At 37.4% G+C, this 26,999-nt stretch overlaps 1 protein-coding gene across 5 annotated transcripts in view; it reads right to left on the bottom strand.

The window, feature by feature from the left end:
- EDA (ectodysplasin A) overlaps positions 1-26,999 on the bottom strand; it is a 428,098-nt gene that overhangs the window by 12,440 nt on the left and 388,659 nt on the right. For all 5 annotated transcript variants that reach the window (XM_048213337.2, XM_057312252.1, XM_048213338.2 and 2 more), the window contains exon 3: positions 10,033-10,056. In XM_048213337.2, the coding sequence (XP_048069294.1) occupies positions 10,033-10,056 (24 nt within the window). The remainder of the gene's footprint in view (positions 1-10,032; positions 10,057-26,999) is intronic.

The following is a 26,999-nucleotide window of genomic DNA, read 5'->3' as shown; positions in this document are numbered from 1 at the left end:
TTTACTTCCTCTGCTCTGTGCAGTCTAATTCACGCACTGCAGGTGGCCACAGAGGGGGTGTCTTCTTCCCTTCACTACTTTCTCACAATTTCTGGAAATCCCAGGAATAGAAAGAAGGCTTTGACCAGACTCCATGACAGTATCTCCACCTGCGGTACTTTCTTAGTTTTAAATGTAACCCTCTTAAGTCTCACTTAAATACTCCTTAACGACTCTGACTCCTTGCTTCCCAGACTCTTAGGCAGGAGAATCCTGACCTGATTTATCAGGCCCTCCTTTAAAAATAATGCCTCATGTTCCAAAAACTCAATCCCCATGGCAATGCCATTCAAGAGGCCAGTTGTCCATGTCTAACCACATCTGCGTTTGCTATGAAACAATGGGGTCACTGTGGGGCTCCTTCCCAGGAGACTCCCTGTAGCCTTAAAGACCTAGAGGCAGGAAGGAGCTTTAGCATTTTCCCTGCACGTAGCAGCAGCAAAAGGTTGGATCTGCCCAGTTTCTAGATTAGCCAATTTCGAGATGCTGAACAGGAAAACCATCTCTCTTCAGATTTGGGCAGCTTCCAAGTCAGGCTTATTCAGTGCCCAAGTTTCAATTCCAGCTAGTGCAGTGGAAAGAACACAAAATCTGTAGTCAGGAGATAAGGCTGTAAGCCCCAGCTCTGCCACGGATGCACTTTGGGCAAATCCCTTTCTCTCCTTGAGCCTTAGTTTCTCCATTGGTGAAATGAAGAGTTTGGCCTTGATGATTTCTCTAAGTTTCCTCCCAAGCTTGAGGTTACGTAAGGAAGACTGACTTAACCCTGTCAGTCAGGAAACTACCCTAGCCTGGTTGTAAGGTTTGCTTCTCCCTCATTGTTCTCCCTCATTGTTCTCTATTCTCCCTCATCTTCCTCTGTGTCTATATAGAGGAAGGTGCATATTAGACTGTTCTACGTCCCAGAATTTCCAGGCCTAACTGATTTTGAAGCTAGACGGTGTTCTGTGGGTAGTACAAATTTCAGTGTCAAGACTGCGACTCTCCTGTGATTGCTAATGTAATTTTGGAAGACTTATAGCCAGAAACTCCTCTAGTCAAAGAGAATAATGGTTGCAGCGTAAACAGAGGATGTTCACTTATGAAAATGTTAGAAGGCATTTGGGAAAAAGCCCCTGCTGTGCTCTCGTTTTTGCAGCTGGTCCTCTTTGCTCCTCTGTAACTAGGTTTAGGCAAGTGTGCATACTTACAGAAAGATGGCCCAGAGAGGAACCTGTACAAAATGACCCCTGGACAAGAGGATGACTTTAGAGGACTGAATTCCTTCTCCAGATTTCCTGACTATAACAGAACACTTCATGATACAAAAGCCCAGAGACTTCTCTACTTAGAACACTATCCAGTGCAGTCTTAGATGATAGAATGTTCACATTCTTTTCAAAGCTAAACTTCATGAAATGGGCATTTCCCTAACCTTTTAGTGAAGGCCAAACTGTTGAAAGAACAAATAAAAACAAGTGAATGAAAGTGAGGGCAGGGGGAGGGGGAGGGAAGGAGAGGGAGAGAAAGGGAATGAACATGAGCAAGTTAGTTGTAGGAGGGGACAATTCCATTAAAGATGGAAATAAAATGAACAACTCAATTTACCTCTTCAGGCATGTGCCTATTCACTGTGTCCAAGGAAATCTGTATTAAATGGCTTCTAAATCACTTTCAGTCAAAGTAAATGTTTAAGGTCTATGTGAATTCTCCTTCTAATAATGGCCCATATACAAGGAAGCAGTGCCGGGCAGTGATCTGAGTCCCTGCCAGAGGCATTGGACTCTCTGAATTGTAATTACGGGGCTTCTAGCCTAGACAATTGTCTTCTGATGCTACTAGCAAGTATGTTCTCTCAGTGCTCACTTGTTGGACAACACTACAACTGGGGGCCATTCCCCACCACACACACTTTGGTACATCACTAGCCTACTTGCTGTTCCCCCAAACAGGCCATGTTCTTTCATGCTTCTGAGGGATTTGAGTATGCTATTCCCTTTGCTGGAATGTCCTTCCCCCTCCTTTCCCCCCCATCCTTCAAAGCACAGGTAATACTTTTTTTTCCCTAAGATGTGGTTCCTCACTCCCCCAGGGAGAACCACTTGCTTTTTCTCTGTGTTCCCACAGCACGCTGTTCATGCTTCAATGATAGCATTTTTGGTACTGCACTGCAATTATTTGTGTGCACTTTCACTATTCCAGCTACACTGGGAGATTTTTGAGGGCAGGCACCACTTTTCTTTATCTCAGTATCTCTATTCCTGACAAATATAAGATGCTTATTCATTGTCTAGTGAATGAGTGAAAAGAAAAAACCTAGTAGCTATAATTAGAAAGTGTTCCCAAGTCTACCTATTAAGAAGGGAAGTCATCCCTGGGCTTGTTTAGGAACAGAGGGTGTCCTTGTCAAAGCCAGATGAGACTTCTAGGTTTATTACCATTTCCATTTTAAAGTGGATGTGACAAAAGTTTAAAACTACATGCTTGATAGAGTAATCAAAACAGGATGGTACTGGCACAAAAACAGACACATAGAGCACTAGAACACAATAGAAAACCCAGAAATGAACCCACAATTATATGGAGAAGCAGGAAAAAAAAAAGCAGGAGAAGCTTTGAGAAAGCAGGAAAAAAATATCCAATCAGAAAGAGACAGTCTCTTCAACAAATAGTGTGGGGAAAACTGGACAGCAATATGCATAAGAATGAAACTGGACTACTTTCTTACACCATACACAAAAATTAATTCAAAATGGATTAAAGACTTAAACGTGAGACCTGAAACCATAAAAATCTTAGAAGACAATACAGGCAGTAACTGCTTTGACATTGGCCACAGCAATATCTCTCTAGATATGTCTCCTGAGGCAAGGGAAACAAAACAAAAAATACACTATTGGAACTACATCATAATAAAAAGTTCTGCAAAGCAAAGGAAACAATCAACAAAACTAAAAGGCAACCTACAGAGTGGGAGAAGATATTTGCAAATGACCTATCTGATAAAGGGTTAGTATCCAAAGATACTGTGAAGAACTTATCAAACTCAACACCCAAAAAATGAATAATCTAGTTAAGAAATGGGCAGAAGACATGAATAGACACTTTTACAAAGAAGACATACAGATGGCCAACAGACACACGAAAGGATGCTCAACATCACTTATCATCAGGAAATGCAAATCAAAACAGTAATGAGATATCATTTCACACCTGTCAGAATGGCTAACATCAACAACACAAGAAATAATAGGTATTGGCTGGTGAGGATGTGGAGAAAAGGGAACCCTCTTGCACTGTTGGTGGGAATGCAAACTGGTGCAGCCACTGTGGAAAATATTATGGAGGTTCCTCAAAAAGTTAAAAATAGAACTACTCTATGATCCAGCAATTGCACTACTAGATATTTACCACACACACACACACACACACACACACGAATATTGCTCAGCCATAAAAATGCATCCATTGCAACAACATGGATGGAGGTAGAGAGTATTATGGTAAGTGAAATAAGTCAGAAAGACAAATACCATAGGATTTCACTTATATGTGGAATTTAAGAAAAAAATGAGCAAATGGGGAGAGAGAGAGAGAGAGAGAGAGAGAGAGAGAGAGAGAGAATGAAATCAAGAAACACTCTTAACTGTAGTCAACAAACTGATGGTTACCAGAAGGGAGGGGGTGGGAGAATGAGTTAAATAGGTGGTGGATATTAAGGAGGGCACTTGTCATGATGAGCACTGGGTGATGTATGGAATTGTTGAATAACTATATTGTACACCTGAAACGAATATGACACTGTATGTTAACTAACTGGAATTAAAATAAAAATTTAAAAAAGGAAAAAAGAAAAAGAAATGATCTATCAAGCTACAAAAAGACACGGAGGAACTTAAATGCGTATTACTAAGTGAAAGAAGCCAATCTCAAAAGGCTACATACTGATATTTGGGAAAAGGCAAAACTAAAAACACAATAGAAAGATCATTGGTGGATGCCTGGGTGGCTCAGTTGGTTTAACATCTGTCTTTGGCTCAAGTCATGATCTCAGGGTCCTGGGACTGAGTCCCTTATCAGGCTCCTTGCTCAGTGAGGAGCCCGCTTCTCCCTCTGCCTGCCACTTCCCCTGTTTGTGCGTGTGCACTCTCTCTGACAAATAAATGAAATCTTAAAAAAAAAAAAGAAAGATCAGTGGTTGCCAGGGGTTGGGGGAGGCAATGATGAATAGGCAAAGCAGAGAGGATTTTTAGGGCAGTGAAACTATTCCGTAAATACTGTAATCTATGGGAGTCTATGTCATATATTTGTCAAAACCGATAGAGTGTACATCATCAAGATGAAGCCTAATGTTAACTATGTACTTTGAGTGATAATGATATGTCAATGGAGGTTCATCAGTTATAACAAATGTACTATTCTGGTGCAAGATGTTGATGGTGGGGGAGGCTGTCCATGTGTGGGGCAGGGAATATATGGGAACACTCTGTACTTTCCCCTCAATTTTGTTGTGAACCTAAAACTGCTCTTAAAAAAACAAGCTAATAGAAAAAAACCTACATGTTTGTTATTTTTTAATAATAACTTTTAATTATGTTATATTAGTCACCATACAGTACATCCTTAGTTTCTGATGTAGTTTTCCATGATTCATTATTTGCATGTAACACCCAGTGCTCCATGCAATATGTGCCCTCCTTACTACCCATCACTGCCCTATCCCAATTCCCTACCCCCTCCCCTCTGAAGCCCTCAGTTTGTTACCCAGAGTTCATAGTCTCTCGTGGTTCATTCCCCCTTCTGCTTACCCCCCCTTCATTCTTCCCTTCCTTCTCCTACCAATCTCCCTGCTGTTTCTTATGTTCCACAAATGAGTGAAACCATAATAATTGTCTTTCTCTGCTTGACTTATTTCACTTAGCATAATCTCCTCCAGTCCTGTCCATGTTGTTGCAAATGTTGGGTAATCGTTCTTTCTGATGGCTGAGAAATATTCCATTGTATATATGGCCCACATCTTCTTTATCCATTCGTCTTTTGAAGGGCATCTCGGCTCCTTCCACAATATAGCTATTGTGGACAATGCTGCTATGAACATTGGGGTGCATATGGCCCTTCTCTTCACTACATCTGTATCTTTGGGGTAAATACGCAGTAGTGCAATGGCTGGATCATAGGGTAGCTCTAATTTTAACTTTTTGAGGGAACCTCCACACTGTTTTCCAAAGTGGCTGTACCGACTTGCATTCCCACCAACAGTGTAAGAGGGATCCCCTTTCTCCACATCCTCTCCAACATTTGTTGTTTCTTGCCTTGTCAATTTTTGTCATTCTAACTGGCATAAGGTGGTATCTCAATATGGTTTTGATTTGAATTTCCCTGATGGCTAATGATTTTGAACATTTTTTCATGTGTCTGTTAGCCATTTGTATGTCTTCATCGGAAAAGTGTCTGTTCATATCTTCTGCCCATTTTTTGATTTGATTATTTGTTTCTCATGTATTGAGCTTGAGAAGTTCTTTGTAGATCTTGGATACCAGTCTTTTATCTGTAGTGTCATTTGCAAATATCTTCTCCCATTCCGTGGGCTGCTGCTTAGTTTTTTTTGACTGTTTCCTTGGCTGTGCAGAAGCTTTTGATCTTGATGAAGTCCCACAGGTTCATTTTTCTTGTTTCTCTTGCCTTTGGAGATGTGTCATGAAAGAATTTGCTGTGGCTGATGTCAAAGAGGTTACAGCCTATGTTCTCCTCTATGATTTTGATGGATTCCTGTCTCACATTGAGGTCTTTCATCTATTTGGAGTTTATCTTTGTGTATGGTGTGAGAGAGTGGTCAAGTTTCATTCTTTTGCATGTAGCTGTCCAATTTTCCCAGCACCATTTATTGAAGAGACTGTCTTTTTCCCACTGGATTTTTTCCTGCTTTGTCAAAGATTAGTTGCCCATAGAGCCAAGGGTCCATTTCTGGGGTCTCTATTCTGTTCCATTGGTCTGTGTGTCTGTTTTTGTGCCAGTACCATGCTGTCTTTGGGATCACAGCTTTGTAGTATAGCTTGAAATCAGGCAATGTGATGCCCCCAGCTTTGTTTTTCCTTTTGAACAATTCCTTGGTGATTCGGGACCTTTTCTGGTTCCACACAAATTTAAGGGCTGTTTGTTCCAGCTCTTTGAAAAATGTCATTGGTATTTTGATCGGGATGGCATTGAAAGTGTAGATTGCTCTGGGTAGCATAGACATTTTAACTATGTTTATTCTTCCGATCCATGAGCATGGAATGCTTTTCCATCTTTTTGTGTCTTCTTCAATGTCTTTCAAGAGTGATCTGTAGTTTCTAGAATATAGATCGTTTACCTCTCCGGTTAAGTCCGAGATATCGTATGATTTTTGGTGCTATTGTAAATGGAATCAATTCCCTAATTTCTCTTGCTTCAGTCTCATTGTTCGTGTATAGAAATGCAACTGATTTCTGAGCATTGATTTTGTATCCTGCCACATTACTGAATTGCTCTATAAGTTCTAGTAATTTGGGGGTGGAGTCTTTTGGGTTTTCCATATAGAGTATCATGTCATCTGAAGAGACAGTTTGACTTCTTCTTTGCCTATTTGAATACCTTTTATTCCTTTTTGTTGCCTGATTGCTGTTGCAAGGACTTCTAGTACTATGTTGAATAATAATGGTGAGAGTGGGCATCCTTGTCGTGTTCCTGATCTTAAGGGAAAGGCTTTCAGATTTTCCCCATTGGGAATGATACTCACTTTTCATAGGCTTTTCATAGATGGTTTTTATGAGGTTGAGGAATGTACCCTCTATCCCTACACTCTGAAGGGTTTTAATCAGGAAAGGATGCTGTATTTTGTCAAATGCTTTTTCTGCATCTATTGAGAGAATCATATGGTTCTTGACTCTTTTCTTGTTGATGTGATCTATTACACTGATCGATTTGCGAATGTTGAAGCACCCTTGCATCCCAGGGATGAATCCCACTTGGTCATGATGGATAATCCTTTTAATGTACTGTTGGATCCTATTAGCTAAGATCTTGTTGAGAATTTTCGCATCCATATTCATCAGGGAAATCGGTGTGTAATTCTCCTTTTTGATGGGGTCTTTGCCTGGACTGGGGATCAAGGTAATACTGGCCTCATAGAATGAGTTTGTTCGTTTTCCTTCTGTTTCTGTTTTTTGAAACAGCTTCAGGAGAATAGGTATTATTTCTTCTTTGAATGTTTGGTAGAATTCCCCAGGGAATCCGTCAGGCCCTGGACTCTTGTTTTGGGGAAGGTTTTTGATCACTGCTTCAATCTCTTCATGATTAATTGGTCTGTTTAGATAATCAATTTCTTCCTGTTTCAGTCTTGTAGTTTGTAAGTTTCCAGGAAGGCATCCATTTCTTTCAGGTTGTTTAATTTATTGGCATATAGTTGTTGATAATAGTTTCTAATGATTGTTTCTATTTCCTTGGTGTTAGTCGTGATCTCTCCCCTTTCATTCATAATTTTATTACTTTGGGTCCTTTTTCTATTCTTTTGAATAAGTCTGGCCAGTGGCTTATCAATCTTATTGATTCTTTCAAAGAACCAGCTTCTAGTTCTGTTGATCTGCTCTATTGTATTTCTGGTTTCTAATTCATTGATCTCTGCTCTAATCTTGATCACCTGCCTTCTCGTGTGTGGGTTAGGCCTGTTCTTCTGTTCCAGCTCCAGCTTCTTGAGGTGAAAATATAAAAACTGCATTTTAGATTTTTCTATTCTCTTGAGTAAGGCTTGGAAGGCTATGTATTTTCCCCTTAGGACTGCCTTTGCAGTGTCCTATAGGTTTTGGACCGATGTGTTTTCATTTTCATTGGGCTCCAAAAATTGTTTAAACTGATTTTTAATTTCCTGGTTTACCCAATCATTCTTGAGCAGGATGGTTCTTAGTTTCCAAGTGTTTGAGTTTCTTCCAAATTTTTCCTTGTGATTGAGTTCCAGTCAAAGCATTGTGGTCTAAGAATATGCAGGGAATAATCTCAGTCTTTTGGTATCAGTTGAGACCTGTTTTGTGACCCAGTATATGGTCTATTCTGGAGAAAGTTCTGTGTGCATTTGAGAAGAATGAGTATTCTGTTGTTTTAGGGTGGGATGTTCTGTATATATCTATGAAGTCCATCTGTTCCAATGTGTCATTCAAAGCTCTTGTTTCTTTGTTGGTCTTCTGCTTACATGATCTGTCTATTTCTGATAGTGGAGTGTTGAGGTCCCCTACTATTAACATATTTTTATCTATATGTCTCTTTATTCTGGTTAAGAGTTGGCTTGTGTATCTAGCTACTCCCCTGTTGGGGGTGTAGATATTTATAATTGTCATACCTGCTTGTTGGATACATCCTTTAAGAATAATATAGTGTCCTTCTGTATCTCTAACTACAGTCTTTAGTTTAAAACCTAATCTGTGATATTACTACCCCAGCTTTCTTTTGAGGTCCATTGGCATGAAAAATGGTTCTCCATCCCTTCACTTTCAGTCTGGATGTATCTTTAGGTTTAAAATGAGTCTCTTGTAGACAGCAAATGGATGGGTCATGTCTTTTTATCTAATCTGTAACCCTGTGGCGAAAAAACTGCATGTTTAAAAATCAAATTTACTTTCTTAAATACATAATATCTTGGTGAATGTCCAGGCCAAATGGAGAAAGTTTTCCTCATTGACCCCAGCTCTCTGGCTATTTTCCAACTTTGCTCAGATCAGGTCCTTAGGAGGTCAGGCCATTCCTCAGCATCTTTACAACAGGGACGTAGGTTTTCCATGTGGGCCATGGTACCACAAGCCACCAAAGTACCCTAGTGCTCGGAGAAGTGGTGGGCAGCCGCTGAAGCCAGTCTTTTTGGTCTAATCTGGAATCGATAATCTACTGTATAAAGTTCTAGAAATCTAACAGAATCATTTTACTTAAAGCATTTTATTTTTTTAATTTTTTAAAGGATTTTATTTATTTATTTGAGAGAGAGAGAGAGAGAGAGAGAGAGCAGGATCTTGGGGGAGGGGCAGAGGAAGAGGGAGAAGCAGACTCCCTGCTCAGTGGGGAGCTAGTTGCAGGGCTTGATCCCAGGACCCCAGGATCATGACCTGAGCCAGAGGCAGACACTTAACAAACTGAGCCACCCAGGTGCCTCTACTTAAAGCATTTTAATGAAAAATCATTAATTTCACTTTGTTTTCTTTCCAAGTCAGAACACAAGAACAAATAGTTACTTAAAACTGGTTTTGTAGTTGGTTTCTCTTTTTAGTCCTAAGGAGTGGACCATATTGCCTAATTCTGTCTTTTGGAACTTGTTCTGTTTTTGGGCTCTCCTCTGCAAGTATGCAAGTGCTTGTACAAACTCTTGGTCCAGTGCTGTTGCAAGTATATCCGAAACATACTGACCCAACAATGGCACAATGGATCTGCTCAACCAGAAGCTTCTTTGAAAAGACCAAAAGATCAGGGCATTCCTTCAGCTTTCAGTTTCCATCATGGAGAAAATAACATTGAAACCCCAAAGTAAGAAATACCTTCCCTGACTATCTAAGGCATAGGATGGGGATAGCTTTAAGGCCAAGAATAGGGTACTGACATCTCTCAGGATAGTATACCTACCTAGTCCCCACAAGCTGTCTTAGGACTTAATTTATACGTGATCACTGATTTGATAAAAGAGGGTAAAGAAAGGAAAAAGGAGAAGGACAGGGGAAAGAGTAAGGAAGAATGAAGGAAAGAGATGTAAATTTAATTGTACAGAAGAGGGAGCAAGAAAGAAAAATAAAAACTTTCATATGCTGCTAGAGAAGCAATTTCATGGGTCATCACTGAAAAACAATCTCTGTTTCTTGTTTCATAGAAGCTACCATGCTCAAGGAGGTCACAGGTGATTGAATAAAACAATGGACAACCAGCATTGAATGAATATATAAAAGTCCTACTCTGTTGGTTTTTTTCCTTCCAATTTTAGAAAAGACATGAGAGCAGTTTTATAAAATCAGGAGCTTGACTTACCCTTTTTCTTGTTTTTAACTGGACCTGTTAAAAAAGAAAATGGAAAATTAAGTCACTGGAAATTAACAGAAAATATGTATTCTCCAAGACAGTCATAGGAGAAACTCCCAAGACACTGCAGATTTTGAGGGAAACACAACCAAGGGTCAGGTCATTGGCAAGGTATCTCCCAACTATCAGACCTCTCCAGTCTGTTTCTGTTCTTTGACTGTTGTAACAAAAACGTTACAAGAAAGATTCTTCCTTAGAAAACTCTTTCAGTCTCAGTCTTTGCAGTGAAGGAATGGGTACTTCTTCGTAGAGATGAAATGCCCATAAACGCAGGACTCAACAACCTTAGGACGGCATTCCATTAATTCTGTGAGTCCTGAGATTGAAGAGTCATGCATTCAGGTGAAGAACTGATATGAAGTTTCCTGCATTGAAACTGAATGGAAAAGAGGGTCATTTTCATGGGAGGAGCAGAAGCAGCAGCAGTCGACTTTTTTAGTCACTTATTGTGATTTAAATTGTTAGTTATTAAAACAGTGCGACCATAATACATTCATATGGATACCACATGCACTCCCATTGTAATTGACTATAAGTTAACAGACACTTTAAAAGAGGTGTCAACAGTTTCACTGACAATGAAATCACAAGCATTTTCTTGGAAATTACTTCTAAAGAAAACAATTCTAATCAATCGAGGACACTCTAATCAAGGCTTTTGTTACATGGATAGGTGACAACCACTCCCCATACACACACAATTTAGGTATCTCCCACACATGTTTTCCCCTCCTGGGGACCCAATTCTCTTCATTCTGTAGGTGGATTTGATTTTCTTTAGATACAGGTGTTTAAAATCTGTTCCAAACTGCCATGAAGACAGTAATGGACATTAAACCATTTTCAGTGTCCTCAGGAGCTTACAAAAAGAACACCAAGCATTTGCATATTGTTTTATAACCTATAAAACCTACTTATTTCCATTTATCATCTCATTTTATCCTTTCAACAAGCCTAGAATGATCTTTACCTATAAAAGTAGGCTCAATGAGAGGCAGGCTCAATCTGAAGTCAACAAAGTCTCTCACCTGGAGGGCTGCCAGTTTGGCCATCAGAGCTTGCATAGGTCCCTTGAAAACCAATGTCTGTGTAGACTTCCTTTGCAAAATAATTTTATTTTTGTAATTTCCCTGCTAAATTTCATGTGTCACAGTAGGTATTATTATGTGCATGGGATGTTTTAGGTTGGGTTCAGCAACCTGCCACACTTAAGGTCCTAAGTCCCCATTCTTTTATCCTCGTTTTTCCTTTTTCTTCCCTTCAGTCTTTCTTCTTCTTTCTTTGCTGCTTATCCTTTATGTTTTTAATGGCATTGAGAGTTCTCGATAATGTGCATGGAGGTTCTGGCAAGGAAGCACAGCTGCACAAATACTACATGAGAAGGGCCACCTCTTTGACCAAAAAAAGCTATTTGAAGAAGGGTTTACATGGAAAGGCCTGGCCCCATCAGCCAGCTACCAGCCAGCAAGTCAGCCACCTCTGCCTGGCAGAGCAGTGGGGTGGTAGCCAGTGCAGCAACACTGCACTCATAGACAAGTTGTGCTAGCCCTGGACAAGTTTCTGACCATTTCAGCTGCATAAAGGGTTAGGACTGTAACATCACACTTCAAAGCAGGTTTTGAGGAAATCAGACCTTCACAAGCAACCAGTCTTCACCAAGCATGCCTATGGAAGGTAGCAAGATAAATAATGAAACACAACTCTATCCTAAAAGAACTTGCAGTTGGATACAAAAATATTAAAGAGGGGAGACATGGAATTATATTGACTATTTGAGAGAAAACAAACAAACAAACAAACCCAACCTTCCAGGAAAAAGTTTGACTTAAATCAACAACTGAAAAGAGGGAAAGGGAAGTAAAAAAAAATTTTTTTAAACTTCTGTTGTGTTTATATCAGGAACCAGCCCATTGTACATATATAAATGCATGCATACATACATACATAAAAAGGGGAAGCAAGAAGGAAAAATTTATTTTTTAAACAAAACTATTTTTATTTCATTCTTTTTTTTTTCAGTGATTCTTATTTTTAATTGAAGTGTAGTTGACACACAATGTTACATTAGTTTCAGGTGTATAACATAGTGATTCAACAATTCTATATTATGTTATGTTATGCTCACCACAAGTGTAGCTACCATCTGTCCCCATACACTGTTATTACAATATTATTGACTATATTCCCTATGCTGTATCTTTTACCCCCATAACTTATTCATTCCATAAAGGAAGCCTGTATCTCCCACTCCCTTCACCCGCACTGCTCATCTCTCTATCCCTCTCACCTTTGTCAACTCTCACCTTGTTTTCTGTATTTATAGCTTTGATTCTGCTTTTTGTTTGTTTATTCATTTGTTTTACTTTTTGGATTCCATATGTAAGTTAAATCATATGGTATTTATCTTTCTTTGTCTGACTTGTATCACTTAGCATTTATACCTTCTAGATCCATCAATGTTGTCACAAATTGCAGGATCTCTTTTTTTTCTGGCTGAGTAATATTCCATTATACACACACACACACACACACACACACACACACACACACATCTTCTTTACCCATATCATCTATTGATGGACACCTGGGCTGCTTCCATATCTTGGCTACTATAAACAATGCTGCAATAAACATAGGAGTTTTTGAATTTGTGTTTTCACTTACTTTGGGTAAATACCCAGTAGTAGAATTGCTGGATTATATGTTATTTCTATTTTTAATTTTCTGAGGAAACTCTTTACTGTTTTCCATAGTGGCTACATCAATTTACATTCCCACCAACAGAGTACAGGTTTCTCTCCTCTTTCCCAACACCATTTGTTGAAGACACTTGTCTTGTAGTTTTAAATTGTTTTTCTTTGTCACCATATTTTGCCATTTTAATTTTAATATGTCTTGGGTGGATCTGCTTTTGTTGATTTTGTTGGGGTTCTCTGTGCCTCCTGGATCTGGATATCTGTTCACTTCCCCAGATTAGGGAAGTTTTCAGCTATTATCTCTTCACATATATTTTCTGCCCCCCCCCCCTCTCTCTTTTTCTTCTGGGACTCCTATGATGCAAATGTTATTACATTTAGTGGAGTCACTGAATTCCCTAAATCTATTCTTGTTACTCATAATTATTTTTCTCTCTTTTTTTCAGCTTGATTACTTTCCATTATCTCTTTTAGGTCATTAATTTGTTCCTCTGCTTCTTCCAGCCTGCTGTTCATTCCATCAAGTGTGTTTCTCATTTTGTTTATTGAGCCCTTTATGTCTGCTATGTTATCCCTTATCTCTGTGTTAAGAGTCTAACTCATGTCTTTCACTCTTTTCTCAAGTCCAGAGAGTATCCTTATGTTCACTGCTTTAAATTCTCTATCAGGCATATTACTTATATTTGTTTCACTTAGATCTGGGGACTTGTCCTTGTCCTGTTCTTTCATTTGGGACACATTCCTAACTCTTCTCATTTTGTCTAAGCCTCCGTGCCTGCTTCTCTGTGCTAGGAAAGTCAGCTATTTTTCCTTTTGTTGACAGTAATGGCCTTATTAAGAAGAGGACTTGTACCCTGCAGTGTAGTGTCTCCTGCTCCCCAGGACCTGGCACTGCAGGGAGAATCTCCAATGTATGCTGCATGGTGCTCGGCAGTTGTGTCTTGGTTGCTTTACACTTCAGGGCAGCCATGTGCAGAGGATGTCCTTGCCTAGTGTGGGCAATGTTTGGTCCCTGGCCTGAATGTGGTGGGTTTTAACTAGGTATGCTTGGTCTACTTGTGAAATGAGACCTGTCACTACTGCTGCTGGAACTGAGGTTCTGCAAAACTCCTGGGTCAGGAGACATGGTGTGGGCAGGGGTTTGGGCTGGTCTTCTGCGGGAGGGAGCCCTCCATGCTGGGACTGAGGCAAGTGTGACTAGGAAGTGTGTTCCACTGGAGCACGAGGGTTGGGGCTTGGTGTAAGCAACTTAGGTAGTGAGTATCCATTCTGCCCTGGTTCCTGCAGGTGGGTCTGTGTTTATGCTGAGGGGTGGGGAGGGAAATGGTGCCTTCCAGTTCCTTTGTTCGTGGAGGGGTATCTCCATTAATGCTACCTCTCTGGGACATGATCTGAGAAAACAACCTCCCCACTGTGTGCCCTAGGTGCTTTTCGGATTGCTGTTTCCACGCTGTATGTCTGCAGGCTGTTTGCCCTGCCTTCTCTCTAAGAGCAGCTCCAATGCCTCTGGGGTCTCCCTGAGCAAGCCAGTCACCTTTAGAACTCCAGGCTTTAAGCCCCGCTGGTTGCAAGAACTCATAAAATTTGGCCCAGCTCACTTTACAAGCCAATTGCTAGGGGGATTCACTTTCTCCTTGCATTCGCCTGTATGTTATTTTGTCCCTTGCCATTCTTGGCAACTGTGGCTCCCTCCCCATTGCAGCAGCCATGGTCTGTTTCTCTCCTCCACCATGTCTTTGCACTTCCTACCTTCTTCAATGTGGCCTCTTCTCTCCCTTTAGTTGTGGAGTTTGTTCTGTCAGTCTTCAGGTTGATTTATGGGGTATTTAGGATGATTTGATAGTCATCTACTTGTGTTCATAGGATGAGGTGAGCCTAGGGTCCTCCTACTCTGCTGCCATCTTCTTGGACTCCAAGTTGTATAAGTTCCTTAAATATTTTGGATGTTAATTCCTTATCAGATATATAATTTGCAAATATCTTCACTAGTTTGCCTTTTTATTTTGTTTTTTATTTGCTATGCAAAAGTTTTTTATTTTCATGTAGTCCCAGTCGTTTACTTTTGCTTTTGTTTCCCTTGCCTGAGGAGACATAGCCATAAATATGTTGCTAAGGCTGATATCCAAAAATGTACTGCTTATATTTTCCTTTAGGAGCTCTATGGTTTCAAGCCTCACATTTAAGGGTGATGGGTATTAAGGAGGGCACATGTTGTGATGTGCGCTGCGTGTTATATGTAACTAACGAATCATTGAACACTACATCAAAAACTAATGATGTACTATACAGTGGCTAACTGAACAAACAAAGAAAAAGCCTCACATATAGGTCTTTAATCCATTTCAAGTTTATTTTTTGTGTGTGGTATAAGAAAGAGGTCCAGTTTCATTCTTTTGCATGTAGCTGTCTAGTTTTTCCAACATCATTTACTGAAGAGACTGTCTTTCCTCCATTGTATATTCTTGCTTTTTTAAATGTAGCATAGGTTTATTTCTGGGCTTTCTATCCTGTTTCATTGATCTATGTTATCTATTTTTGTGCCAGTGCCATACTGTTTTGATTACTGTAGTTTTGTAATATATCTTGAAATCTGGAATTGTGATACCTCCAGTTTTCTTCTTTCTCAAGATTGCTTTGGCTCTTTGAGGTCTTTTGTGGTTCCATACAAGTTTTAGGATTTTTTTTTGTTCTATTTCTATGAAAAGTGCTATTGGTATTTCGATAGGGATTGCATTATATCTGTAGGTAGTTTGGGTAGTATTGACATTTTAATGTTATTAATTCTTCCAATTCATGAGCATGCTATATCTTTCCATTTGTTTGTGTTGTCTTCAATTTCTTTCACCAATGTCTTAGAGTTTTCAGAATGTAGGTCTTTCACTTCCTTGGTTAAATGTATTCCTAGTAGCTTATTCTTTTTGATGTAATTGTAAATGTAATTGTTTTCTTAATGTCTCTTTGTGCTATTTTATTATTAGTGACTAGCATAACATAATAAAAAATTTTAAAAAAGAAATGCAACAGATTTCTGTGTATTGATTTTGTATCCTGTAACTTTATGGAATTCACTTATAAGTTCTAACAGTTTTTTGGTGGAGTCTTTAGGACTCCATATAGTATCATTTCATCTGCAAATAGTGAAAGTTTTACTTTTTCCTTGCTGATTTGGATGCGTTTTATTTCTTTTTCTTTTCTGATTGCTGCAGCCAGTACTTCCAGTGCTATCTTGAATAAAACTGGTAGGAGTGGACATTCTTGTCTTTTTCCTGATCTTAGAGAAAAAGCTTTCAGTTTTTTACCATTGAGTATGATGTTAGCTGTGCGTTTTTTAATATATGGCCATTATTATGTTTAAGTTATGTTCCCTCTAAGTCTAATTTGTTGAGAGTTTTTAATCATGAATGGATATTGTATTTTGTCAAATGCTTTTACTACACCTACTGATGATCATATGGTTTGTATTCCTCTTGTTAATGTGATTTATCACATTATTGTGATATTGTGATATTGGACCACTCTTTGTATCCCAGGAATAAATCCCACTTGAATGTGGAGAATGATTTTTTAAATGTGCTGCTGAATTTGGTTTACTAATATTTTTTTGAGGATTTTTGCATCCGTGGTCATCAGAAATATTGGCTTGTAGTTTTCTTTCTTTGTATTTGGTCTGCTCAAATTTTCTATTTTTTTCTTACTAGGTTTTGGAAGATTATATATTTTTAGGAATTTATCCATTTCTTCTAGGTTGTCCAAATTTTTGGCATACGACTTTTCATAATATTGTCTTATATTTCTTTCTATTTTGGTAGTGTTAGTTGTTATTTGTATCCTTCATTTTTTATTTTATTTATTTGGTCCTCTTTTTTCTTGATGAGTCTGGCTAAAGGTATATCGATTTTATCTTTTCAAAGAACCAGCTCTTGGCTTCACACCTCTTTTCTACTGTTTTTAAGTCTTTATTTCATTTATTTCTGCTCTAATATATATTTCCTTTCTTCTACTAGCTTTGGGCTTTGTTTGTTCTTTTTCTAGCTCCTTTAGGTGTAAGGTTAGATTGTTTATTTGACATTTTTCTTGTTTCTTGAGGTAGGCCTGTATTGTAAAATTCTCTTTTAGAACTCCTTTTGCTGTCTCCCAAAGATTCTAGACTGTTATGTTTTCATTTTCATTTTCCTCCAGGTGTTTTTTATTTCCTCTTTGATTTCTTCATTGACCCATTTGTTTGGCCTCCATGTGTTTGTGGGTTTTTCCCCCATTTTTTTCTTGTAATTGATTTCTAGTTTTATACCATTGTGTTTGGAAAAGATGCTTGATGTGATTTCAGTCTCTTAATGTTATTGAGACCTGTTTTGTGGGATAACATGTGATTTATTCTAGAGAAAGTTCCATACGCACTTGGGAAGAATTTATATTCTGCTGTTTTTGGATGGAGTATTCTGTGTATATCTGTTAGGTCCATCTGGTCTAATGTGTAATTCAAAGCCACTATTTCTTTGTTGATTTCCTATCTGGATGATGTAAGCATGTGTTAAAGTCTCCTACTATCATTGTATTGCTGTCATTTTCTCCCTTTATGTCTGTTAATATTTGCTTTATGTATTTTAGAGGCTCCTATGTTGGGTGAATAGATATTTACAATTGTTATATCCTCTTCAATCCTCTTGTTGGATTGATCCTTTTATCCTTATGTAGTGCCCTTCTTTGCCTCTTGCTACAGTCTTTGTTTTAAAGTCTATTTTAAAGTGTATTTTGTCTGATATAAGCATTGTTACCCTGACTTTTTTTTTTTTTGCTTCCATTTGCATGGTATTTTTTCCCATCCATTCACTTCCAGTCTATATGTATCTTGAGGTCTGAAGTGAGACTCCTGTGGGCAGCATATAGTTGCATCTTGTTTGAAAAAACAGCTTTAAAACTACCCACAAATAACCAGTATTAACATTTTAATGCATATCTAGAGATTTTTTAAATCATATGTATATGTATTTTTGCAAAACGGGATCAAATAAAAATGTTGTTTGATAACTTTTTTCTATGTCAGTAACTATATTTCTACATTATCATTTTTAATATGGATACATCAGCATTGTAAAGGTAAGTCTTCATATTTTTCCAGTTATTTATGATTTTATTTTTATGTTTAAATCTTTAATTTGGTATAGATTTTAGTATACCATGTGAGATAAAGAGCTAATTAAAATTTTTATTTTTATTGTCCAAAATGATCATGAGATAAAGAGTACTGAGAGCAACAGGGGCTTAAAGCCAGTCCTTTCTCTACTTCAACTTGTGTCACAGAAGGGCTATCAGAGAGCTTCTACTCAGTGGATATTTGGCATATCCCTTGGGAAAAAAATGAGGATGAAAAGGTATAGATAAGATTGTCACTAGACTATATTACATTTCTCACAAATGCTAGTGAGCACATCATCTTTCTTTCTTGTTCTAATATAGCTCGCCAGAGATAGTAAATAATTCTTATGAGTTTTAACATAGACCTCGAAGCCCTGGCTCTATATCCACCATACTCATTTTTTTCACTTGAGACCAACGTAGTTTTCCAGCTTCAGGAGAGAAAATGCCAGGGAACTAGAACTATCCCATGTTAGATATGGGCATCTTGACCCAGAACAAAAGCAGCAAATTCTGTTGAGTTCTACATCCTCTTAGATATATTGATTTATTTTCTCTGTGTACTTCAGAACATTTTTCATACCTATTCAGAGCACTACCACTCTGTTTCTGTGGTAACAGGCTGTATTTCTTTCTTTCTTTTTTTTTTTAAAGATTTTATTTATTTATTTGACAGAGACAGCCAGAGAGAGAGGGAACACAAGCAGGGGGAGTGGGAGAGGAAGAAGCAGGCTCATAGCGGAGGAGCCTGATGTGGGGCTCGATCCCACAACGCCAGGATCACGCCCTGAGCTGAAGGCAGACGCTTAACAACTGAGCCACCCAGGCGCCCCCAGGGTGTATTTCTATATCACTCCAATTCCCTCTATTTGTAACCATCATGATTTTGTAGGCAAAACCCACAAAGAGTGGGACAGACAGCTGTCCAGGCCAAGAAGGCTTTGATAGGAGTAAAATTGAGATTTGACAAGTTTTGATCAATGTGAACACGGAATTTGCTATCTGACATTAAGAAGAGGAGGTCTTGTAACAGTATCAGGGCCATGGAGGCCAGCAGCAGTCCCAACCAGATTCTGGTCCTGACTGAAGCACAAACTGATGATAGAGCAAGTGACACTTTTCTTCTGATTCTTCATCTTCTAAGTTAGGGAACATTTTGTATACTTTGTCTTTATTCAAGGACTAGGGTCCTGATGAAGATATTTAGTATAATAACTTTTACATTATTAATAACGAATAGCTAACATTTATTGAATATATATGAGCCTTGCACTGTGGTATTTGCTTTACATACCTCATTTAGGTCTTACAATAATCCAGCAAAGTAGTCTTTATTATTTTATTTTATAGATAAAGAGATGTATTAAATAAATTGCACAAGGTCACACAATCTGTAGGTATTTTAAGATAAGCTGAAACTTCAGAATGATTCATGTTATTCTAGATGTGTTTTGAAAACTTAAAAATAAGTGTATATATTTCCCATTTCTTGTTTGACATGTCAACAGCTTGAAAGTCATCACTCCCATATTCCAAACAAGAAAATAGCTGAACAAACTTAAAATCAACTCTTAGATCCATCAAAGAATTGAGTCACAAGGCAAACTGCTGTTCTGATGGATACAGAGAATCACAGCTTATGAGGAGTAGAAGCTTGGAGCTGGAGCCAGTATCAGTAAGAACACTTTACAGTAAGAACTGTAATTGACAGTTTGCTATAGGCTCAGTGTGAACTAGCTTAAAAGCTTAAAACCTCAAGGGAGTCCAGTCTTAGGTGGGCCACCACACTTTCATGAATTTTACCTTCAAGGGGCCTACCAGGTTCTCATTGTGAAGATTGGAGAAAAGCTCCCTTGTGTTTATGGCAATGGGAGAGGAAAAGTAGCCATTTTAAAATGTACCCAGATTTCTCTGTTCTCCTTAACAAGGACTGCCCTGAAGGAAAATTATTGTATCAGAACATAACTGACTGGGTTTTATCAGAGCCTAACTAACCTGGGGAACAGGAATTACCAAGCTGAGGCACACTAGAAGATTGGGACCTAATCATAGGACTACAGAATGCTTCCCTTCCACTTACATTTTACCACCACATCAACAGGGCTTCTATATAGTAACATCAGATTATAACTTAAAAACCCTGCAAGTTTCAGACTGTACTTAGGGAGTTTCTAGGGACACCCAAAGACAACAAGAGGAGACTAAAACAAAAAAATAAAAGAGGAAATTTTAGCCTCTGACACCACAGCTACAGCAAACAGTAAACACACCCTAGCTCCTAGTCAGATAAACATAAAGTATTACAATATAGGCCTATGTACCTCTATTGCTTTTATCCAGTACATTCTGTCTGGCTTTCAGTCAAAATTTGAAAGGCATACCAGAATGTAAAAAATATAGTCTTAATTAAAAAAAAAATATATATATAGTCTGAAGAGACAAACCAAGCATTAGAACAAGACTCAGATATGGCAGAGATTTTGGAATTATTAGACCTGGAATTTAAAGTAACTACTATTAATATGCTAAGGGTGTTAATGAAAAACTGAACAACATGCAAGAACAAATGGGTAATGTAAGCAGAGAGATGAAAAGTCTAAGAAAAAATAAAAAAGAAATGCTAACCCACATAAATATAGTCAACTGATCTTCAACAAGGAACAAAGACAATATAGTAGGATAAAGAAGTGTTTTCAATAAATGGTGCTGGAAAACTGGACAGTGACATACAAAAAAGTGAATATAGACACAGACCTTAAACTAGTCACAAAAATTAACTTAAAATGGATCACAGACATAATTTAAAGTACAAAACTATTAAATTCCTAGAAGATAATAAAAGAGAAAATCTAGATGACCTTGGGTATTATGATGACTTTTTAGATACAGGACCATGATCCATGAAAGAAACAATTGATAAGCTGGAATTAATTAAAATTAAACGCTTCTGCTCTCTGAAAGACAATGCCAAGAAGACAAGCCACAGGCTGGGAGAAAATATTTGTGAAAGAAACACCTGGTAAAAAACTGTTATCCAAAATATACAAAGAGCTCTTAAGTCTCCACAATAAGAAAACAAACAACACAATTTTAAAAAATGGGCCAAAGACCTTAAAATAGATGTCACCAAAGAAGATACACAGGTGGCAAGCAAGCATATAAAAAACTACTTCGCATCATTTGTCATTAGGGGAATACAAATTAAAGCAACAATAAGATAAAACTACACACCTATTAGAATGGTCAAAATCTGGAACACTGTCAATACCAAATGCTGCTGAGGACGTGATGCAGCAAGAACCCTCATTAACTGCTGGTGGGAAAGCAAAATGGCACAGCCACTTTGGAAGACGGTTCGGTGGTTTCTTACAAAACTAAACATGCTCTAACTATACAACATAGCAGTAGGGATCAGTGGTTTCTAGAAATTGGGGGTGAGGGATATATAGGTGGAGCACAGGATTTTCAGGTCAGTATGATATTATAATGATGGATACATGTCATTATACATTTTTCCAAACCCACAGAATGTACTACAGGAGTGTAAACTATGAACTGGGTGATTATGATGTGTCAGTGTAGGTTCAACAATTGTAACAAATGTACCACTCTGGTGGGGGCATGTTGATAATGGGGGGGAAGGCTTTTCATGGGTGGGGGCAAGTATATATGGGAAATCTCTCTACTTTCCCTTCAATCTTTCTGTGAACATAAAACTGTTCTAAAAAAAGTAGATGTAAGTAAGAAAAAAATATTAACAATAAGAAACACTGAAACTAAGAGCTGGTTCTTTGAAAAAATAAGTGCAATTGACAAACCTTTAGCTAGACTCACCAAGAAGAGATAACTCAAGTAAATAAAATCAGAAAAGAAAGGGGAAATGTTACAACTGATACCACAGATACAAAGGATCATAAAATACTACATAAATGCTACATAAAATACTACTATGAACAATGATATATACTAACAATATACAATGTTGGCACATAATTATACCAATAAAAATCATATACCAACAATTTGGACAACCTAGAAGAAGTGGAAAATTCCTAAAAACATACAACCTACAAGACTGAATCATGATGAAATAGAAAACCTGAGCAGACTAATTACTAGTAAGGGATTGAATCCATAATAAAAAAAACCTCCCAACAAACAAAAGTCCAGGATCAGATGGCTTCACTGGTGAATTCTACCAAATACTCAGAGAATAATTAATATCAATCCTCAAATTCTTCCAAAAAATAGAAGAGGAGGGAACTCTTCCAAACTTATTTTATGAAGTCAGTATTACTCTGATTCTAAAACCTGTCAAGGGTACCATGGGAAAAGAAAATTATGTGACAATATCCTTGATGAACATAGATGCAAAGATCTTCAACAAAGTATAAGCAAACCAAATTCAACAATACATTAAAAGGATCCTACACCACAATCAAGTGGGATTTATTTCAGGGATGTAGGGATGGTTCAACATCTGCAGATCAGTCAATGTGATACACCACATTAACAATGAAGGATGAAAATCATAAGATCATCTAATAGATGCAGAAAAAAGCATTTGACAAAATTCAACATCCATTTATGATAAAAACTCTGACATAATAAAGGCCATATATGACAAGCCCACAGTTGAAAGTTTTTCTTCTAAGATCAGGAACAATACAAAGATGCCCACTCTCACCACTTTTATTCAACAGAGTATTAGAAGTCCTAGCTAGAGCAATTATGCAAGAAAAAGAAATAAAAGGCATCTAAATTGGAAAGGAAGAAGTAAAACTGTCACTATTTGCAGTTGACATGATATTATATATGAAAACCCTAAAGACTATTAAAAACTTTTAGAATTAATAAACAAATTCAGTAAGGTTGCAGGATACAAAATCAATACACAAAAATCTGTTGCATTTCTATACACTAATTATGAATTATCTGAGAGAGAAATTAAGAAAATAATTTACAGGGGCGCCTGGGTGGCTCAGTCATTAAGCCTTTGTCTTAGGGCGTGATTCCAGCATCCTGGGATTGAGCTATGCATTGGCCTCCCTGCTCCACTGAGAGCCTGCTTCTTTCTCTCCCACTCCCCCTGCTTGTGTTCCCTCTCTCACTGGCTGTCTCTCTCTCTGTCAAATAAATAAATAAAATCTTAAAAAAAAAAGAAAAGAATTTACAATTGCACCAAAAACCATAAGATACCTAGGAATAAACCTAACCAAAGAGGTAAAAGACCTGTATATTGAAAGCTAGAAGATATTAATGAAAGAAATGGAAAAAGACACACAAAAAAGGGGAAAGATATACCATGTTCATGTATTAGAAGAATTAATATTGTTAACATGTTTATACTATCCAAGTAATATATAGTCTCAATAAAATCCTTTTAAAAATTCCAATGGCATTTTACACAGAAATAGAACAATCCTAAAATTTGTATGAAAACATAAAAGACCTTGAGTAGCCAAAGCGATCTTGAGAAAGAACAAAGCTTGAATCATCATGCTCCCTGATTTCAAAGAATATTACAAAGTTTTAGTAATTAAAATGGTATGATATCAGCATAAAAACAGACATATAGTTAAATGGAGCAGAATAAAGAGCCAAGAAATAAATCCATGCATATATAGTCAAATAATTTACAACAAAAGAGTGAAGAATATACAATGAGGAACAAACTGAGGGCCTCAGAGGGGAGGGGGGCGGGGGAATGGGATAGGCTGGTGATGGGTAGTAAGAAGGGCATGTATTGCATGGTGCACTGGGTGTTACACGCAACTAATGAATCATTGAATTTTACATTGGAAACCGGGGATGTACTGTATGGTGACGAACATAATATAATAAAAAAACATTTAAAAAAACCACAACCCCCCCAAAAAAAACCCCAAAAAACCAACCAAACAAAAAAAAGAATATACAATGAGGAAAGGACAGTCTTTTCTATGAATGGTGTTTGAAAATTTAGATATCCATATGCAAAAGAATGAAACTGGACCACTATCTTACACCATATTCAAAAATTAACTCAAAATGGATTAAAGACTTGAATGTAGACCTGAAATCAGAAAACTTCTAGAAGAAAAGATAGGTGGTAAGCTCCTTGACATAGGTCTTGGCAAAGATTTTTTGAACCTGATGTCAAAAGCAAAAGTGACAAAAGTAACAAATAAGTGGGACTACATCAAAGTAAAAATCTGCACAGCAAAGGAAACCATTGACAAAATGAAAAGGCAACCTACTAAATGGGTGAAAATATTTGCAAATCATTTATCTGATAAGGGGTTAATATTTAAAATACATAAGGAACTTTTATGGCTCAATAACAAAAAAGCCCCCAAACAATCCAGTTAAAAATGGGCAGAAGATCTGAAGAGACATTTTTCCAGACATAGGGATGGCCAACAGACATATGAAAAGATTCTTTACATCATTAATCATCAGTGAAATGCAAATCAAAATCAGAATGGGATTTACCTAACACCTGTTAGAATGGCCATTATCAAAAAGACAAAAAATTGGGGGTGCTTGGGTGGTTCAGTTGGTTAAACATATGACTTGATTTTGGCTCAGGTCATGATCTCAGGGTCATGAGATTGAGCCCTGTGTTGGGCTCTGCACCGGGCATGGAGCCTGCTTAAGAATCTCTCTTTCCCTCTCCCTCTGCCCACTCCCACACTTGTGCTCTCTCTCTTAAAAAAAAGACAAAAGATATTAAGTATTGGCAAGGATATGGGGAAAAGGGAACCCTTGTGCATTGTTGGTGGGAATATAAATTGATGCATCCCCTATGAAAAATAATATGGAGGTTCCTCAAAAGTTTAAAAATACGACTGTTATGTGATTCAGGAATTCCATTCTTGGGTATTTATCTGAAGAAAATGAAAACACTGAATCAAAAAGATATATGCACCCCCATGTTCATTGAAGCATTATTTATTTACAATAGCCAAGATAGGGAAACAACCTAAGTGTCCACTGATGGATGAATGGTTAAAGAAGATGTGATGTGTGTGTGTGTAAAATAGATTATTTGGTTATAAAAAATAATATATTGCCATTTGTGACAAGATGGATAGGCCTTGAGGGTTTTATGCTAAGTGAAATAAGCCAGAGAATGTCAAGTACCATATGATCTCTTTTATATGTGGAACCTAAAAAATAAAAAGCCTAAGCTCATAAATACAGACATAGATTGGTGATTGCCAGAACTGGGGTGGAGGGTGCAGGGGGAGGGGCAGGGAGAGAAGTGAGTAAACTATTTTTTGTTTTTGTTTTTAGTTTAAAAAATTAAATTAAAAAAATTTGGGGTATCAAAAATCATTATAAAAGAATTCCTTTGATGGTAAAGAATCAGGGACCTTGAAGATAGTTAATAGAAACTTCATAAATAAAATGCAAAGAGAAAGGAAGAATAAAAAAGGTAAAACAGGATATCTAATGATTGTGGGACAATTACAAATGGTGTAACATATACATAATGGGAATACTAGAAGGAGAAAAAAAGAAGAAACAGCAGAGTTATTTGATGTAATACTTTTTTCTAAAAGTAATTACAGACACCAAATTTCAGATCCAGAAAGCTCAGAGAAAACCAAGTAGGTTAAACACCAAAGAGTTGACTCCAGACATATCATATTCAAACTGCAGAAAAACAAAGACAAGGAGACAATCTTCAGAGATGTGGGGAGTACATTTTGTGGGTTTGGAAAAATGTATAATGACATGTATCCATCATTATAATATCATACTGGCAGGGAACACCTTACCTATAAAAGAACAAAGATAAAAATTACATTGGCTTCTCTTCAGAAACCATTTAAGCAAGAAGACATGCAGTGAAATATTTTGTGTTAAAAGAAAAAAACTGCCAAGCTAGAATTCCATATCCAGAAAAATTATCCTTCAAAAAATGAAGGAGAAATAAAGACTTTCTCAGACAAAAATTGATGGAAATTGTTATTAGTAGGACTGCCTTATAAGAAATGTGAAAAGAAGTTCTTCAGAGAGAGGAAATGAATAAGTTAGAAACTTGGATCTAAGTAAAGACGGGAAGAGTGTTAGAGAAGCAATAAATAAAAGTAAAATAAAATCTCTTATTTTACTTATTCTTAGCTGATTTAATAGATAATACTTTGCTCAAAATAATAATAGCAATAATGTATTCAGTGATTATAGTTTATGGATAAATGAAAGAAATGGCAGCAATGTTATAAAGAATGGGGAGAAATTGAGAATACTCTGCTATAAGATAGTTGCACTACCTGTAAAGTGCCATAGTGTTATTTGAAAGTGGATTTGGATAAGTCATACGTATATATTTCTTTTTATAAAAAGATTTATTAATTTATTTTAGGGAGAGAGTAAGAGTGGGGAGGAGGGGCAGAGGGAGAGGGAGAGAAACTCCAAGCAAACTCTATGCTGAGCACAGAACCCAATGCAGGGCTTGATCTCACAAACCCTGAGATCATGACCTGAGCTGAGACCAAGAGTGGGACACTTAACTGCCTGTGCCACCCATAATGCACCCCATAAATGTGTATTTCAAACTCTAGGGCAACCACTAATTTTTTAAAAAGAAGTATAATTGATATGCTAAAAGAGGAGAGAAAATAGAATTATATAAAATAATTAAAATAAGAAAAGTCAGAAAAGGAGAAGACAAAAAAGAAACAAAGAAAAAGGGCAGTGAATAGTAAACAAGTATAATAGATATATACAAATACATTTACAAATATAGTAGAAATTAATTCAACTATATCAATAATCACTTTATTTTTTAAAGATTTTGTTTATTTATTTGACAGAGGAAAGACATCCAGTGAGAGAGGGAACACAAGCAGGGGGAGTGGGAGAGGAAGAGACAGGCTCCCAGCAGAGGAGCCTGATGTGGGGCTCGATGCCAGGATCCCGGGATCACGCCCTGAGCCGAAGGCAGATGCTTAATGACTGAGCCACCCAGGTGCCCCAATAATCACTTTAAATGTGAATGTTCTAAATATAACAGTTAAAGGATAGAAACTGTCACAGTAGATAAAAAAGACCCCAAGAAGCAACTACATGTTGTTTATAAGAAACACACTTTAAATA

The sequence above is a fragment of the Ursus arctos genome, chromosome X (genome assembly GCF_023065955.2).
Source record: "Ursus arctos isolate Adak ecotype North America chromosome X, UrsArc2.0, whole genome shotgun sequence".
Taxonomy (NCBI): Eukaryota; Metazoa; Chordata; class Mammalia; order Carnivora; family Ursidae; genus Ursus; species Ursus arctos.
This window is presented reverse-complemented; position numbering and strand designations above follow the sequence as displayed.